Genomic DNA, 16,385 nt, shown 5'->3' on the forward strand with positions numbered 1-16,385 from the left:
TAGAAGATGTAACAGGGCAAAACACTGAAGCATTAATAGTGGGGCTAGATGCAGAAACGTTTTCAAGTTAACAGCTACCTTTTACCTTTAGTTCAGTAGATATTGGCAATTCCAGGGCTGAAATTATCCGAATGATTCTAGTGAAGGTGTATGAAGTTTAAAAACACAGTGGAGCACTTTCTGTATTACCACATGACATCACAAGGTGGAACAGAGTGTTTTCAGTTTCAGAAAAGAACTGAGCCTAAATATGCAGTGTTTGTGCACTAAACATCTGTGAATGAAACAAAACAGGTATGTTTTTGATGATCAAACGACATTATAACATAGATAACAATTATAGATTACACTGCCCGGCAAGCTTTTACATAAACATTTGGCTGGATTAATTAACGTAGGAGTGCATGAGGCATGATGAATTGGCACACATCCAAGCTCATAAGTATGGGAGAAGCATAAAACACAAATTATGATAAAAAAAAAAAAAAATGCTTAAGTGACATTTTCTACCAAACATATGCCAAATCTGCAATCACGGCCCAATGCTGCATGAGGATGTTATGACAACAGCAGTGGTTAATGTTAACCAATATAAAAGCCTTGAACTACACGGTAAAGAGGACACTAGATGGAACCAGACAAATAACGTCACACAAACATGCAGGAAATGAAGAATAATACACTTTTTTACTTCCTCATTGTAGCTATTTACAAAATGGGTTATTTAAAACATTGCGATAATCATTAGAATATTTGGTATCATTAGTCAAGTCTGTGGAAATGTCTTTATATGGAATATACTTGGGACATGAATTAATGGCTACATAGCTTGTACTTAACATGGCATTTATGCCATAAGATAAGACTACTTTGTACATGTTTTTTAATTATTATTATTATTATTATTATTATTATTATTATTATTATTATTTATTTATTTATTTTTTTAGGAAAATTAAGAAGAAATAGGCCTATACAAACAAAAGGGAGTATTTTTTGCAGCAGTATTTTTTTTTAACCTAACAACATATATATGAAAGGAATTGTCCTAGAGCAATTTAAATAAATCATTATATAATCTAAAAGGTATTTGGGGTAATAAAGTAGGTGGTAGTAGTAAAAAGTAATGGTAGTAAAAAGTAATGGTAGTAAAAGAGAATGTTAACTGCAGTAGAAGTAATAGTTGAAGTAAGACCAGTATGTGCCATCAATTAATCCATCAGAAAGGTTAAGTGTAGGGAAGGTAAAAATAACAGATATAATTTTATACCATTGTTTGAAAGATTACACACTACAGTCATTTTATAAATGTTTTATTATTCTTTGGTTTCAGTCCTTAAAATGTTATATGCAATGTTATATGTTTTAAGGACCTTTTCCTATTCAAAAGATTGTTTAAAGATTGCTTAAATTGTCAATTACTCTTATTAAACAACGGTCCTAATTTTTCCTCATTCTGAAACCGATAGATATATATACTTACTATTCTAATTTTGCATAACTACACAACTACATCTACAAAACTGGCCATTGTGAGTACATTTGTGGGCAGATAACTGATTTAAATAATTCATCAGATTTCGAGTGATAACATTTTGAAATAGCTTAACTATTAGCTGAGTATAGATGGTTGAGTATTCCAGTATATCTGTGTGTACGTTCCTGTACTAGCAGCTTACCATAGGTCTTCCTCCCGCCGTTTTGCCACTCTCCGGGGTTTTATTCAGCCAGTCGTTGATGCGGCCCGCCACGCCTGTCTTCATCACAGCTGCTTCCTGTTTGGATAAGGTCAGAGGTCAGCTTAACCTTGTCGTCACTGGCAAATGGGTCAGGTAGGAAGTGCCAGAGAATCTGGCTCTTTCCTCCGTCAGCGTGTTTATGTGTGGAACAAATGGGACATACTGTGCTGTACAATATCCACAGAGCATATGGATATAGGGATATAGGCTATCAAGTAAGTGGTTTGAAGTGTCTTCCCCCAAATCAGTGATGTGCGGTGAGGCTTGTGAGGCTCTGATGTCATCACAATCAGATTTGCAAACATGTAAACCAGGTGTCAGCAAGTAAATTTGGCCCTGGGCCAAGTTCTCTCATAGTAAGTGACTTGGGACCAGAATAAAAAAGAATTTCAAAATAAAAGTTCCAAAGTCCTTATGAAATAGCTCTAATACTATGAAAAAAAACCCCCACATGAACACAGCCAGCCTTTTCGTCTGTACCACTCTGTTTGAAAAGAGCGAGTCTTTCGTCACGTATTCTAGAGCAAACCCTTTAGCTCTGGCGTTGGTCTTCCTTTAATTATAACCTCCTGCTCCTGAAAGTCTAGTTTAGAAAATAGCTTGAGCTTTAATATGTAATCTTCCTTGTTTTAAAAAGTAGGACCAGACAAGAAGAAAAAAGTGAACTGCTAAACTTAACCTGCTAACTCTAAACTGTAGCTTGGTGTCACTATTCTGCTGCCTCAGGAGTTGCTAGAATCCCTGGGCTCACGAGTGCCCCCTACCATGAGGCCAGGTGACTTTCCACAGCCGCTTAAAGCAGTAGCTGTCACTGCTGAGCACAGCACAGTCAGTCCATGGTGCCTCTCTACACGTCTCTTCTCAGTATTTGAAAGGTAAAAGTAAAAATTCAGTGATTTTTAATAAAAAATAAAATAAAATTGCAAAGTTAAATAGAAAATAACTTTATAGAACAAATCACTGGATAAAAATAACCATTTAATTTATTTTTTCTCCCCTGATTGTACGTCACTGCCCGAATATACAATCTAATTTCAAAATGTAAGCCAGTAATAACATAAATAGGCTTGTCACAATAACAAATTTTGAAGCAAGATCATAGATCGTATAAAGAAGTGGACTAAGGGAGTGTGACGTCACCCATAGCGTTCAGCTCCAGTCAAATGAAGCTCAAGGAGGCGAGCAGTTATGGGGGCAAATTTGGAGCCCAGTTCCATATTTGGAATTCCAACCGCAACTATCATAGCAACCAAAGAGCCAATTCGGAGCATGCCCCTTACCGCTCGCAACTCTGGTATAGCAGGTAGCTTGCAACACAATCAATCAAACCTCAATCAAACACTAGCAGGAGCAACCTTATGGAAAGAAGATGCCTGATTTGTCTGTTATTAATGTTCATATTTTGACATATGGACAAAATAGCGAAATAAAAATACCAGGATCATGTAGCGTGGGTTAATATGAACATATTAAGACCAAAATGTCAAGCCTAATAGCAACAGTTACGTAGAGAGGAGTGACAGTTTTTCAGTAGAAAGTGAATTTGAGCCAAAGTCGATGGAGCCGTAAGCTCACTTCCCGTTTGGAATGCGGTGGTTAGCAGGTTAGCTATGCCCATCTATATATAAAGTCTATGAGCAAGATATATTGCTACAGAAGAATATTGCGATAAAAGATAATATTGAAACTACTTTATACCACTGATACAATTAAAATAAAGCAGGATAATCCCAGTAAACCAGTTTTAAATAGACAAGGTCATTAAAAGCCCAAAGCTGCAATAAATAGCAGAATGAACTAATGCTTAGACACAGAAGTTATTTATTGAACCCTCTACAGCTCAAAACTTATTGTATTACAACAAAAATAACAACAAATTTACAACTTTTGCAAAGAAAATATAGATATGATAAACACTGAGCCCAAAAATGTATTGTTTCAGCTTTCATATATTGAACGATAAGTCGATATAGTAATTATAGTGACCTAAATATAGGTACAGTGAATTTACCCCATATGCTCTCTGTGTAATACAAAGGCCAGGAGGCTTGCATTCCTTAAAGTGCAATGAATTATGATGATGAGGTATCACTGAGCAAAGTAGGCATAATTGTCTACTGGCAAAATGTCTAGTGAATCTTGAAAACTTATGTTAATTAGAACATTAAAACGCATAAAAGACTAGCTAAGGTACACACAGCATTAATTTATGGTGGAATAAAGTTTAGCCCCACTGCCTCACAGCAAGAAAGGCTTAGATATAGGCTGTGTAAGGTTTTACTGTTTGGGGTTTCCCAAACTTTTCAGTCCAGGATCCCCAAATTAACCATCTAACTGACCTGGGTCCCCCATTACAAAATAAAATGTATACAAGTAATCATTTCAGTTTATAAGAGCTGAAAATAATAATTGAAAAATTGAAATAAATAATTTTCAACCATCAACCAACATTCCAGATATTAAGTATTAAGTAAGTCCAGATCAAGTAAATAACAGGACTATTCCAAGTCTGACCTAGGGCTAAACCAGGTCTAAAAGTGGACTACACCATATCCACTATAATCAAGATTTAGTTGGGTTTAGTGCATTTTTTAGCAAAAACCCATTTCCCCATTCCATTGTGCTCTATGTGTGGTCAGACATTTAAATATCATTACATCAGAATTACTCAAAACACATATAAAATCTTATAATTCTAACTGTTTAACCTATTCTAGATAAGCCAGTCAATCTTTATAACCCTAATATAAACTTAATCAGTAGTTTACCCATAGGCGGAGTTTGATGTTTGGGTTGGGAGAGGCAAACTTTGCTTATAGATTGTATATAATTGTGCCAGTTACAAATCCGCATGCATTTGTATGCCAGAGCAAGGTTAATGGACTGATTAGAATGGACATTTGTGGATTTTCATGGTTTCCTGGTTTTCATAGTGAGGCGGTGCTCCGAGAGCAGAATGGGTGCTTTATGAAAAACACGAAGAATTTCAGGAGTAGCAGGTGAACAGGAAAAAGCAGGTAAAGTATGCGTTAACCCGTAAACACATGTAGTAGTGAAAATATCAGCCTTCATATCACCATAACTGAGCAGAAGAGGAAACACCACATCCTTGCCACATAAAATATGAACAAACTTCAAACTAAGCCAAAAGTATGCTTGAAGAGTGTAAGCTTGCAGCTTAGCTCCACACAAGTTCATAAATGCATAAGGATCTTGCCCCCTGCTATGTAGAAAGAGGTGCCAAACTGCGCCGCATGCGAGGTACATGATGTCTGCACTACTCTCTGTACACAGCCTAATGACTCTCATGTTGTGTTTGAATCACTGGAGACCTAAAAAAAACAAAACACTTTTGTGCAGCTTATAGAAGGATGGTATCTCTCATTATGACTCTAAATAGTTTATGCATAAAACAGTTTGGACACTAATATTCAGATAAAAAGATCAATGGGTATTCTTCCTGTGCTACACAAATCCTCAGCTTTTTGTACAATGTAGCTGCACACTAAGTCACCATGGGAGGCAGTGCTACCCCAGCCTCCCTTTAAACTCTGCCAATGAGTTTACCTTGAAAGTGCTGCCCCCTCCAGGAGAGCTGAACACATTGCCCTTTTCCCACATGCTCTTGATATTCTTGATGTCGGTGACAAGAGGCAGGTCCACAGCTCCGGAGCGAGGAGACCGAGACTCCTTGTTCTCTCTCTGCACATAAAATCACACTTTAAATTAGTTAAAACAAATATTGTAGCTCTGATCAAAGCTAGCATGTTTTTAGCTCTACAAGTTGTGAAGTATTCTCATAGACTGCCAACTAATAACAGTGGGAGATGCAAAGTTTCTTTGATATGTCAAAGTGCACTGACAAATATTGTGTTAATATTCTGCTTTGACTAGTAACATTCAAATAGTTTTAAGAAACAATTAGCATCTGAACAGCACAGCATAATAAGTAATTAACTGGGGCAGCAATGGCTCAGTGGTTATGCATACTGCCGATGTGTCCATGAGCAAGGCATTTCATTCACCTTATTATGGTGTGAGCGTGAATTAAGCCTGGCACAATAACATATTTTGAAGTTTTGATATATTGCTGCAAATATGTAAGCAAATATAGACGAAAAACGATAATTTGCAACTAATTATTGACACTAACACTAAATCATAAAAAATTAAACATTTTTAATGTACAATATTGTAAAAAACCATACGCTGTAATAAATAAATAGCAGAAAGAAACGTAAAATGTTGTTCCAACTTTCATATATAGAACGGTAAATTGATATAGTTGTTATTGTCCTAGGCCTAGTCTGAATGATCGCTTCCTTCAACAATGCAATGCAAAGGGTTTTTCAGTTTCCAAAACCTAGAAACTAGATACCTGGCAATTTCAGGATGATATCTCTGTATTTTTTTTACAGACTGATATTAGCCTGGTCCCCACACCCTTCTCTCAAGCCCAGCCAAACGTGATAGTGCATCTGTTTTTGTTGTTTTTTTCGTTTTTTTTCCAGTGGCTGAATGAATGAATGAGTATATGATTTACAAATAAAATCACTTGAGATTAACAAAGTTTAGTGGCTCGGTCATTGATTCTGCAGAAATATGTGATGTTTTTCAGTCCCTGTGATATTTTTTCTAATCCACCTGTTAATCATGCCCATTTGAAAACGGGGAGACACCCCAGCAACCAGACTCACATCTTTATGAAGCATTGAAGACACATGCATTCTGGATGAAATTAAATTTAAATATTTATGAACTGAAGTGAACAATGGCACATGCTTCAAAATAAAAAAAATCAAAAGCAACATACAGGGTAGAGGTTAGGATTTGATCTAAACACGGGTATAAATGATATGATGATGTTTATAAGACCTCCAAGTATAAAGTTATGTACATTTTGTTGTTCTTTATACAGTTCATTCACTTTTTCTGTGTGATGCTTGAACCTCATTCTAGATATTTACAAGCATATTTTAACACATTTATGCAGCCCACAGCATGCGCTCTGACCTGAGCAGCAGAGGTGTACTGCTCCAGCCTGTTGTCTATCTTTGACACCACTGGAGAGTGAGACGTCTTCACTGCACTGTGAAACAGAGGGACAGAAATTAGGCAATTAGATAAGAACAAACAAACCAAACATTTAAAGATCTTTACAAGATATTACACAAAACTGACTCTTGTGAGCTTTAAGTCATGTTATAATGTGGTTGCCTCATCAAAAACATACCTGGAGTTGAGTTTTGTTTCATTCACACATTTTTGAGTTATCCTGGTTTATTAGTCTGTGATGAAACAGTAGTTTTCAAGTTAAACACAGTGGAGCACTTCCTGTATTACCACATGACATCACAAGGTGGAACAGAGTGTTTACTTCAGAGAAGAACCTAAATATGCAGGATTTGTGTGTTAAACATGTGTGAATGAAACAAAACACAATTCCAGGTATGTATTCAGAAACGTCAAAACTATATATACGATAATGTGCAGTATTTGTGATAGATGAGGGTGAAACTATACTGTCTTGACTCTCTAGGGGAAATTATCTCCTCAGCAATTAAGCAATTGACCTATTGTTCAAGGAGCAGTAGACACCCAGGGAACCATCTCCGGATCTTGGTCAATGGTCAATGATCATATTTTTATAAGGCGCTTTTCCACCTTCAAGGCACTCAAAGCACCACATCAATAAATCACTCAACCCACTTTGAATATGAGTGTGCCCAGTTACACATTAACAGCATTCATCTGTGCGAACAAAAATCGCACTGCCAACCTGTGGGTCAGTAGATCTAAGCGGTCAACCAATGGTGTTTATGTCGAGAGTGGGATTCAAACTGCCAACCTTCAGATCAATGAACAAACACCCTGCCTTAGCTAGAGGATTTTGCCTATTGTGCACGTTTTAGGTTGCCAGTTTGCATTCAGGTATCTTATAGCAGGATTATAGGTTCAGCAGTGGATACGTTTCTATTTACCTTTTCTGTGCAGACTTGTTGAGGAACTCTGCCCTCTCTCCAATCTGTGGACAGAGGATTGATAAATATTACAGTGCAGCTCCACACATACATCCCCATAGTACATCAATGTAGCACAGGCAGACTCCTCCACAGCACTCACACAGATGGCCACCCAGCCACCCTGCTAACGTCTCTGCTTTATTGTTTGTGACTCTACAACTAAATCTGTTTCTGACTAAGGTTAATTTTACACAAATGTGTGATCATCAGGCGATAATAACAAACTACAAACTATCCTGCCACTAATAACCATACTGCACAAGCCTGGTTTTCAATGAGCGGTGTCTAATGGAGTCTTAGGTTACTAGACTTGGGGTAATTAACTGTTCAAAGGAGACGCATATACAAACAGAACAGGGGTAAGGAAGAAAGGTTTATTTTATAACCGTTTAAGCATTCATTTCAAAGTAAGGTGTCATATATTTTTATTCAGCAATTACTAATTTATTTTAGTTCTGTTGGGTTTATTTGTAGCAATATTAAAATTTGTTTTGGAGCAATTAACAGGTTTGTCATTAAAACAAACAGACAAGCTTTCACATAGTTCAAACATTAATAAAAAAAAAAAGAAAGGTGTAAAGACTAAAGCAAAGAAAGGTTTATTTTTTATAACCGTTTAAGCATTTATTTCAAAATAAGACTCAGCAGTAATTAACTTGTATTAGTTCAGCTGTGTTTAAATGGTAAATGGTCACATTTTTATATAGCGCTTTTCCAGCTTCAAGGCACTTAAAGGACTTTACATCATTCATACACCAGTGTACACATACTCTGGGGGTGAAAGGGGGTTCAGTGTCTTGCCCAAGGACACAACAGCAGTATTCACCTGTGGGAGCTGGAAGCGCACCACCAACTTGTGGGTCAGTGGATTTGACTGCTCTGTACTTGTATTGATATGTACTGTCATGTATCTCTTTGACCTAATTCCGAAATCCTTATGTGTATATGTAATGTTATCTATCTCTTTGACCTAATTTTTGTGATACTATCTGTTGTTACGCACGGGCATATCTCTTGTTTGTTAGCGTACAAGATGATGTATCCAGCAGCCTGAAGTCACTTGGACTAGATTAAAACTGGTACGATTATTTTGATGGTATAAATACACTGTGTGTATGGTCATTTGAAGGCTGAGTGCGAGACGACACTATTAACGACAACAGCCCTTTGACAATTGTGCTTAATTTATTTTTATTTATCTTTATTTATTCAGGGAGAGCTCAATGAGAGCACTCAAACTCTCCTTTTCATGGGCACTCTGTTCAAATACAGAAAGAAATACAAACAAAAAAGCAAATAAGTACATAAGTCCATTTAAAACATTTAAAACAGGTACAGGTGTGAGTATAAAAATTAGTACCCAGATTATTAAATTGCATATGTGGCACCAAAGTACAAAATTTTGCTTGTTCTTAAAATGTTCAATGTTTTGGTGCAAACAAGCATGCACATACTGGGTTGCAGAATTGCACAATAACTAAGATGCATTTTAGAATCTAATCAGCATTAAGGAAAACTTCATTTCAATATAAAGAGCCAATTTTTCCTATTGATTACACTGTATTTTCATAACAAATATTTAAAAAGCTAAGTAATAAATGTTGAATCTGATCAATTCTATTAGAGACTCAAGAACCTGCTATATTCCAACAGAAATATTCATTTTATCTTTAAAGGGCCCATATTATGCTATTTTCTGATTTATGTTATAAAGTTGTTTCCTCATCAAAACTTACCTGGAGCTATGTTTTGTTTCATTCACACGTTTAACACACAAACACTCTGTGCCACCTTATGATGTCATGTGGTAATATAAGAAGTGCTCCATTGTTTTTAAACTGCATAAATCATCACTAATTTCGATAATTTCATCCCTGGAATTTTTTCATTCTCTATTGAACTTAAGAAAAAAGGTAGCCGTTAACTTTGTGACACCAAAGGGTGGAACAGAGCATTTGAGCTTTGGAGATGTAAACAGACTAATAATAAACAAAAATGCTGACAAGAGTCCCTTCTGTATTGAATATTACTGGCCCTATAGAATGTTGCAATGTCATCTGAAACTGAAACTTAATTGTCCAAATCACGTACTTTTTTTATTTTTCAACTTTTTGGCTCTCTCTGTCCTGCATGGTCCTACACTATGCTTTTCAGAACCTATTTCTACCTCTCCACTGTGGGAATCTCAAAGGAACTCGTTTATGAAATATATCAGAACAGGCTGACAACACAGGCCTATAAATCTGAAATAAAAAGTTAAAAAGTCAAAAGAAGAAAGTGCCGTGAAAATATCCCCTCCCTCTGGCTGTAAAACTGGACCCTGCAGTGTGCTACAGAATGTGGGAGTTCCCAAAATATTCAGACCGGAAATTCCCCATTCCCAAACACGTTTTAAAGCTGTAGCCACCCAAACACAGTTACACTAATCCTGTTAACACCAAATGTTTTCCTGTCCTTCCCATCTGCCCCTCTGTCCCCTCTCTGTAAAACATAGGACTGTTGCCATAGTGATTAAGAATTTAAAACGAAACATCATATCTTTTCCTCAAAATGTTGCTTATAAAAGGAAGCTGAAAGCCATAAATAAACCATGCATTTATGTAGAGGGTTACGCTGTTTGGTGATGATAACATGTGAGCTAACTTCAGGGACTCTGTGTTCTGCTAAAAAGAAGATTACCAACGTTAAATATCAAGATTTTTGTATTTTTATTTTTTATTTTTGAGGAAAACATAGTCAAAAAAAAACTAGAAGATTACCAACGTTAAATATCAAGATTTTTGTATTTTTATTTTTTTTTTGTTGAGGAAAACATAGTCCCCTCCCCGAACCGCCACCTTAACGTGGTGGAGGGGTTTGAGCACCCGAATGATCCTGGGAGCTATGTTGTCGGGGGCTTCATGCCCCTGGTAGGTCACCCATGGCAAACAGGTCCTGGGAGACGGGTCTGACTAAGAGCGGTTCAGAAGCCCATCATGAATAGAGTAACAACGAGGCCAGTTACGTCGCCCGGACTGGCGTTACCGGGGCCCCACCCTGGAGCCAGGCCTGGGGTGGGTGCTCGGCAGCGAGCGCCTGGTGGCCGGGCCTTTCCCCACGGGGCCCGGTCGGGCCCAGCCCGAAGAAACGACGTGGGGCCGTCCTCCCGTGGACCCACCACCTGCGGGAGGAGCCATGAGGGGCGGGTGCGGAGAGATCCGGGCAGCAGTCGAAGGCGGGGACCTCGACGACCGGATCTCCGGACATGGAGACTAGCTCTGGGGACATGGAATGTCACCTCGCTGGGGGGGAAGGAGCCTGAGCTTGTGCGGGAGGTTGAGCGTTACCGGCTAGATATAGTCGGCCTCGCCTCCACGCACAGCTTGGGCTCTGGAACCCAACTTCTTGAGAGGGGTTGGACTCTCCATTTCTCTGGCGTTGCCCGCGGGGAGTGGCGGCGAGCTGGTGTGGGCTTGCTCATTGCCCCACAGCTCAGCCGCTGCGTGTTGGGGTTCACTCCGGTGAACGAGAGGGTCGCGTCCCTGCGCCTTCGGGTCGGGGGACAGGTCTCTCACTGTTGTGTCGGCCTACGGGCCAAACAGCAGTGCAGAGTACCCGGCTTCTTGGAGTCCCTGGGAGGGGTACTAGACAGTGCACCAACCGGGGACTCCGTTGTTCTCCTGGGGGACTTCAACGCCCATGTGGGTAATGACAGTGACACTTGGAGGGGCGTGATTGGGAGGAACGGCCTCCCCGATCTGAACCCGAGCGGTGTTTTGTTATTGGACTTCTGTGCTAGTCACAGCTTGTCCATAACAAACACCATGTTCGAGCACAAGGGTGTCCATCGGTGCACCAGGACACTCTAGGTCGGAGGTCGATGATCGACTTTGTTGTCGTGTCATCTGACCTCCGACCGCGTGTCTTGGACACTTGGGTGAAGAGAGGGGCTGAGCTGTCAACTGATCACCACCTGGTGGTGAGTTGGATCCGCTGGCGGAGGAGGAAGCCGGACAGACCTGGCAGGCCCAAGCGCATTGTGAGGGTCTGCTGGGAACGTCTGGCGGAGCCCTCTGTCAGGGGGGTCTTCAACTCCCACCTCCGGGAGAGCTTCTCCCTGATCCCGGGGGAGGTTGGAGACATGGACTCCGAGTGGGCCATGTTCTCCACCTCTATTGTCGATGCGGCTGCTCGTAGCTGTGGTCGTAAGGTCTGTGGTGCTTGTCGCGGCGGCAATCCCCGAACCCGGTGGTGGACACCGGAAGTAAGGGATGCCGTCAAGCTGAAGAAGGAGTCCTATCGAGCCTTGTTGGCTCGTGGGACTCCTGAGGCAGCTGATGAGTACCGGCGGGCCAAGCGTGCCGCGGCTCGGGCAGTCACAGAGGCAAAAACTCGGGGTTGGGAGGAGTTCGGGGAGGCCATGGAGGAGGACTATCGGACGGCCTCAAAGAGATTCTGGCAAACCGTCCGACGCCTCAGGAGGGGGAAGCAGTGCTTCACCAACACTGTTTACAGTGCGGGTGGAGAGCTGCTGACTTCGACTGGGGATGTTGTCGGGCGGTGGAAGGAATACTTTGAGGATCTCCTCAATCCCACTGTCACGTCTTCCGAGGAGGAAGCAGAAACTGGGGACCCAGAGGCGGACTCGTCCATCACCCTGGCTGAAGTCACTGAGGTGGTTGGCAAGCTCCTCGGTGGCAAGGCTCCGGGGGTGGACGAGATCCGTCCTGAGTACCTCAAGTCTCTGGATGTTGTGGGACTGTCTTGGCTGACACGTCTCTGCAACATCGCGTGGCGGTCGGGGACAGTACCTGTGGAATGGCAGACCGGGGTGGTGGTCCCTCTGTATAAGAAGGGGGACCGGAGGGTGTGTTCCAATTACAGGGGAATCACACTCCTCAGCCTTCCCGGTAAGGTCTATTCCAGGGTACTGGAGAGGAGAATCCGACCGATAGTCGAACCTCGGATTCAGGAGGAGCAGTGTGGTTTTCGTCCTGGTCGTGGAACACTGGACCAGCTCTATACTCTCCATCGGGTCCTCGAGGGCTCATGGGAGTTTGCCCAACCAGTCCACATGTGTTTTGTGGATCTGGAGAAGGCATTCGACCGTGTCCCTCGTGGTGTCCTTTGGGGGGTGCTCTGGGAGTATGGGGTCCGGGGCTCTTTGCTAAGGGCTGTCCGGTCCCTGTATGACCGGAGCAGGAGCTGTGTTCGCATTGCCGGCAGTAAGTCAGACCTGTTCCCGGTGCATGTTGGACTCCGCCAGGGCTGCCCTTTGTCACCGGTTCTGTTCATTATATTTATGGACAGAATTTCTAGGCGCAGCCAGGGGCCGGAGGGGGCCTGGTTTGGGAACCACAGGATTTCATCTCTGCTGTTTGCAGATGATGTTGTCCTGATGGCTTCTTCGAGCCAGGACCTGCAGCAGGCACTGGGGCGGTTTGCAGCCGAGTGTGAAGCGGCTGGGATGAGAATCAGCTCCTCCAAATCCGAGGCCATGGTTCTCGACCGGAAAAAGGTGGTTTGCTCTCTCCGGGTGGGTGGTGAGTCTCTGCCCCAAGTGGAGGAGTTCAAGTATCTCGGGGTCTTGTTCACGAGTGAGGGAAGGATGGAGCGGGAGATTGACAGGCGGATCGGTGCAGCGTCTGCAGTGATGTGGTCGCTGTATCGGTCCGTTGTGGTAAAGAAGGAGCTGAGCCGGAAGGCGAAGCTCTCGATTTACCGGTCAATCTACGTTCCTACCCTCACCTATGGTCATGAGCTTTGGGTAATGACCGAAAGGACAAGATCGCGGATACAAGCGGCTGAAATGGGCTTCCTCCGCAGAGTGGCCGGGCGCACCCTTAGGGATAGGGTGAGGAGCTCGGTCACACGGGAGGAGCTCGGAGTAGAGCCGCTGCTCCTACACGTTGAGAGGAACCAGCTGAGGTGGCTCGGGCATCTGCTCAGGATGCCTCCTGGACGCCTCCCTAGGGAGGTGTTCTGGGCATGTCCCACCGGGAGGAGGCCCCGGGGAAGACCCAGGACACGCTGGAGGGACTATGTCTCTCGGCTGGCCTGGGAACGCCTTGGGGTCCCACCGGAGGAGCTGGAGGACGTGTCCGGGGTGAGGGAAGTCTGGGAGTCCCTGCTTAGACTGCTGCCCCCGCGACCCGGCCCCGGATAAGCGGAAGAAAATGGATGGATGGATGGAAAACATAGTAGGAATGGGATGTACATTTGAAAAAGCCTATACAGTAACACTAATGCACAGTGTGCATTGTTTGAAACAGGCCATGAATTTGGGAATTGTGTAAATAGAACACCCTTCAAGAAATTGTTCATTTCTATTTTGGCTGAAAAAGACGTATTATACCTTTGCATGCCATTTGTAGAAATGATAAATGTTAGGGATGCACTGGGATGCATTCATCAATGAAAGTAATTAGAACAGCTTTGTAAAAAGTTTAATATTATGAGATGTTTAGGGTGAACATTGGCTAGTAAATCATCAATTTATAGATGAAAATGGGATATTGGTGGAAAAAAATATCTTGGAGCCGATATCCAATCCACCAAAATTTCCGATATTGGCGCCAATCTCCGATACCAGTATCATATAGGTGTATCCCTAATAATTGTTTTCAATTTTGTTTATGCAATATGCAAAAATTGCAACATTGATCTAAAATGACTTAATGGTAGTAGATTTTACTTTTGTTTTGTTTTATTTAATGGCTAGTTATTGGTTTGGCTTAACTGCATATGGCTCCAGGCTTGGGTTCAGCATATGACAATGAAAATATACACTGCAGCTTAATGACCCTATATTACGCAAAGTTGACTCTTGTATGTTTTAAACCATGTTATAATGTTGTTACCTCCTCAAAAACATACCAGTATTTTTTTTGTTGTCACAAATGTTTGAGTAACCTTATCTATATCTCCAAAGCTCAAAATGCTCTGTTCCACCTTGTGATGTCACGAAGCGGTAGTTCACAGCTTTACCTTTAGTTCAGCACAGACGGGAAATTCCATGGCTGAAATTATCCAAATGATTCTAGTATGGAGTTGAAAAACACAGTGGATCACTTCGTGTATTACCAGATAACATCACAAGATGGGGTATTGTCTGTTTGAGAGAAGAACTCAGCCTAAATATGCAGGGTTTGTGTGTTAAACATGTGTGAATGAAAGAAAAAACAATTCCAGGTCTGTTTCTGATGAGGAAACAACATTATAATATAGATTAAAAAAAACTGTATAATGGGGACTTTAATTCTTGAAGTCAAAGATATTTTATATTAAAGATACATATTAAGAAAAAACAGGTGTTGTTTTTGTTTGGCAGATTTTTAATTAGATATAACAAAACAGCACAGCATTAAACTTATCATGTGACCTAATGTTTTGTTACAATGCTGCACAATTAATCGCTTGCATGAGTTGACATTTGTTTACTACATAAATTAGTAAAACTTTAAGTAGGACATCTCAGTTATGTTTAGTTGAGTACTATACAAAAGGAAATGTGGAAACACAGCAGGTTAAAACACAGGCATAATCTACACCAGTGGTTCTCAAATAGTGGGGCGCGCCCCCCTGGGGGCGTCTGAAAATGTTGGCAGCGGACAGTATGAAGCCAAATAAGTTAAGACCCCACCTCATTACACCTCAGTCACGCTGATAAGATGCTGGAGTTTTTTCAGCGTAAACGTGCCAAAATTTTTTCTTCTTTATAGGGGGGGCATGATAGAAAATAATTGAGAAGCACTGATCTACACGCACACGCGCACACATATACGTACAGTAAACATGATGACAAAGTACAGCTGTATCCATGAATGCATGATGGGAAAATTCAAAACAATAATATTTACTTAAGTCATCACAGACAAATAGTATGAGAGACTTCACACTCCATGAGTCCAGGCCATAGCAAGCTGATGCTAACTGTGGATAATGACATTTTCTCTACTGACTTTAAATTCCCTTTAGTTTTTAGTGAGTGGGAGACTCTGGCACTTGGACCGGGTAATCATGATTTCCAATTCTATTCTGTTTTGTCCTGTAAAAACAATTTCAGTAATTTCCTGAATATAAACAAGTTAGAGTTTGAATTTATTTGAATTTAACACAAATCCTTCAAAATCCTGAACTGTATATATATATATATGATTAGAAATGACTGAATTTCAATCTTGATCACAATCTTCATTCACATTTGATTTGAGTTGGGTCCTATTTTAGACAAAATTGACTCTTGTGAGCTTTAAGGCAAGTTATAATGGTGTTGCCTCATAAAAAAACAAACAAAAACAAACAAAAAAAAAACACACCTGGAATTGTGTTGTGTTTCATTCAGATATGTTTGAGTGACTCTTTATTATTAGTCTGTCTACATCTCCAAAAAACTCAAATTGCTCAGTTTCACCTTGTGATGTCATGAAGCAGTAGTTTTCAAGTTAACAGAAAATAGAGTAATATGGGCCCTTTAAAGACGATGCATTATATTTGTTAACACCCAAGAGTTGATTTTGCAGTTAATATTGCAAAACAGCTTCATAAAAATTCAATCCCTGTGATTTTCTGTGAACTGTTGAGTTCATTATCACCTGCTCTTTAACCCTTTGTCCCACTGAATATCAGAATATTTTGAGTTTAT

General features: G+C 40.9%; 1 protein-coding gene across 6 annotated transcripts in view; it reads right to left on the reverse strand.

Moving 5' to 3' along the window:
• The window catches only part of cald1a (caldesmon 1a), a 167,164-nt gene that overhangs the window by 18,472 nt on the left and 132,307 nt on the right, over window positions 1-16,385 (reverse strand). For all 6 annotated transcript variants that reach the window (XR_008649218.1, XM_055231765.1, XM_055231764.1 and 3 more), the window contains 4 exons: window positions 7,721-7,764; window positions 6,753-6,828; window positions 5,307-5,441; window positions 1,680-1,775 (listed from right to left, as the gene is read on the reverse strand). Coding sequence is in view for 5 of the 6 variants with exons in the window: in XM_055231765.1 (XP_055087740.1) it covers window positions 1,680-1,775; window positions 5,307-5,441; window positions 6,753-6,828; window positions 7,721-7,764 (351 nt within the window). In the remaining variant the exon portion in view is untranslated. The remainder of the gene's footprint in view (window positions 1-1,679; window positions 1,776-5,306; window positions 5,442-6,752; window positions 6,829-7,720; window positions 7,765-16,385) is intronic.

Source organism: Periophthalmus magnuspinnatus, chromosome 23 (assembly GCF_009829125.3).
Source record: "Periophthalmus magnuspinnatus isolate fPerMag1 chromosome 23, fPerMag1.2.pri, whole genome shotgun sequence".
Taxonomy (NCBI): domain Eukaryota; kingdom Metazoa; phylum Chordata; class Actinopteri; order Gobiiformes; family Gobiidae; genus Periophthalmus; species Periophthalmus magnuspinnatus.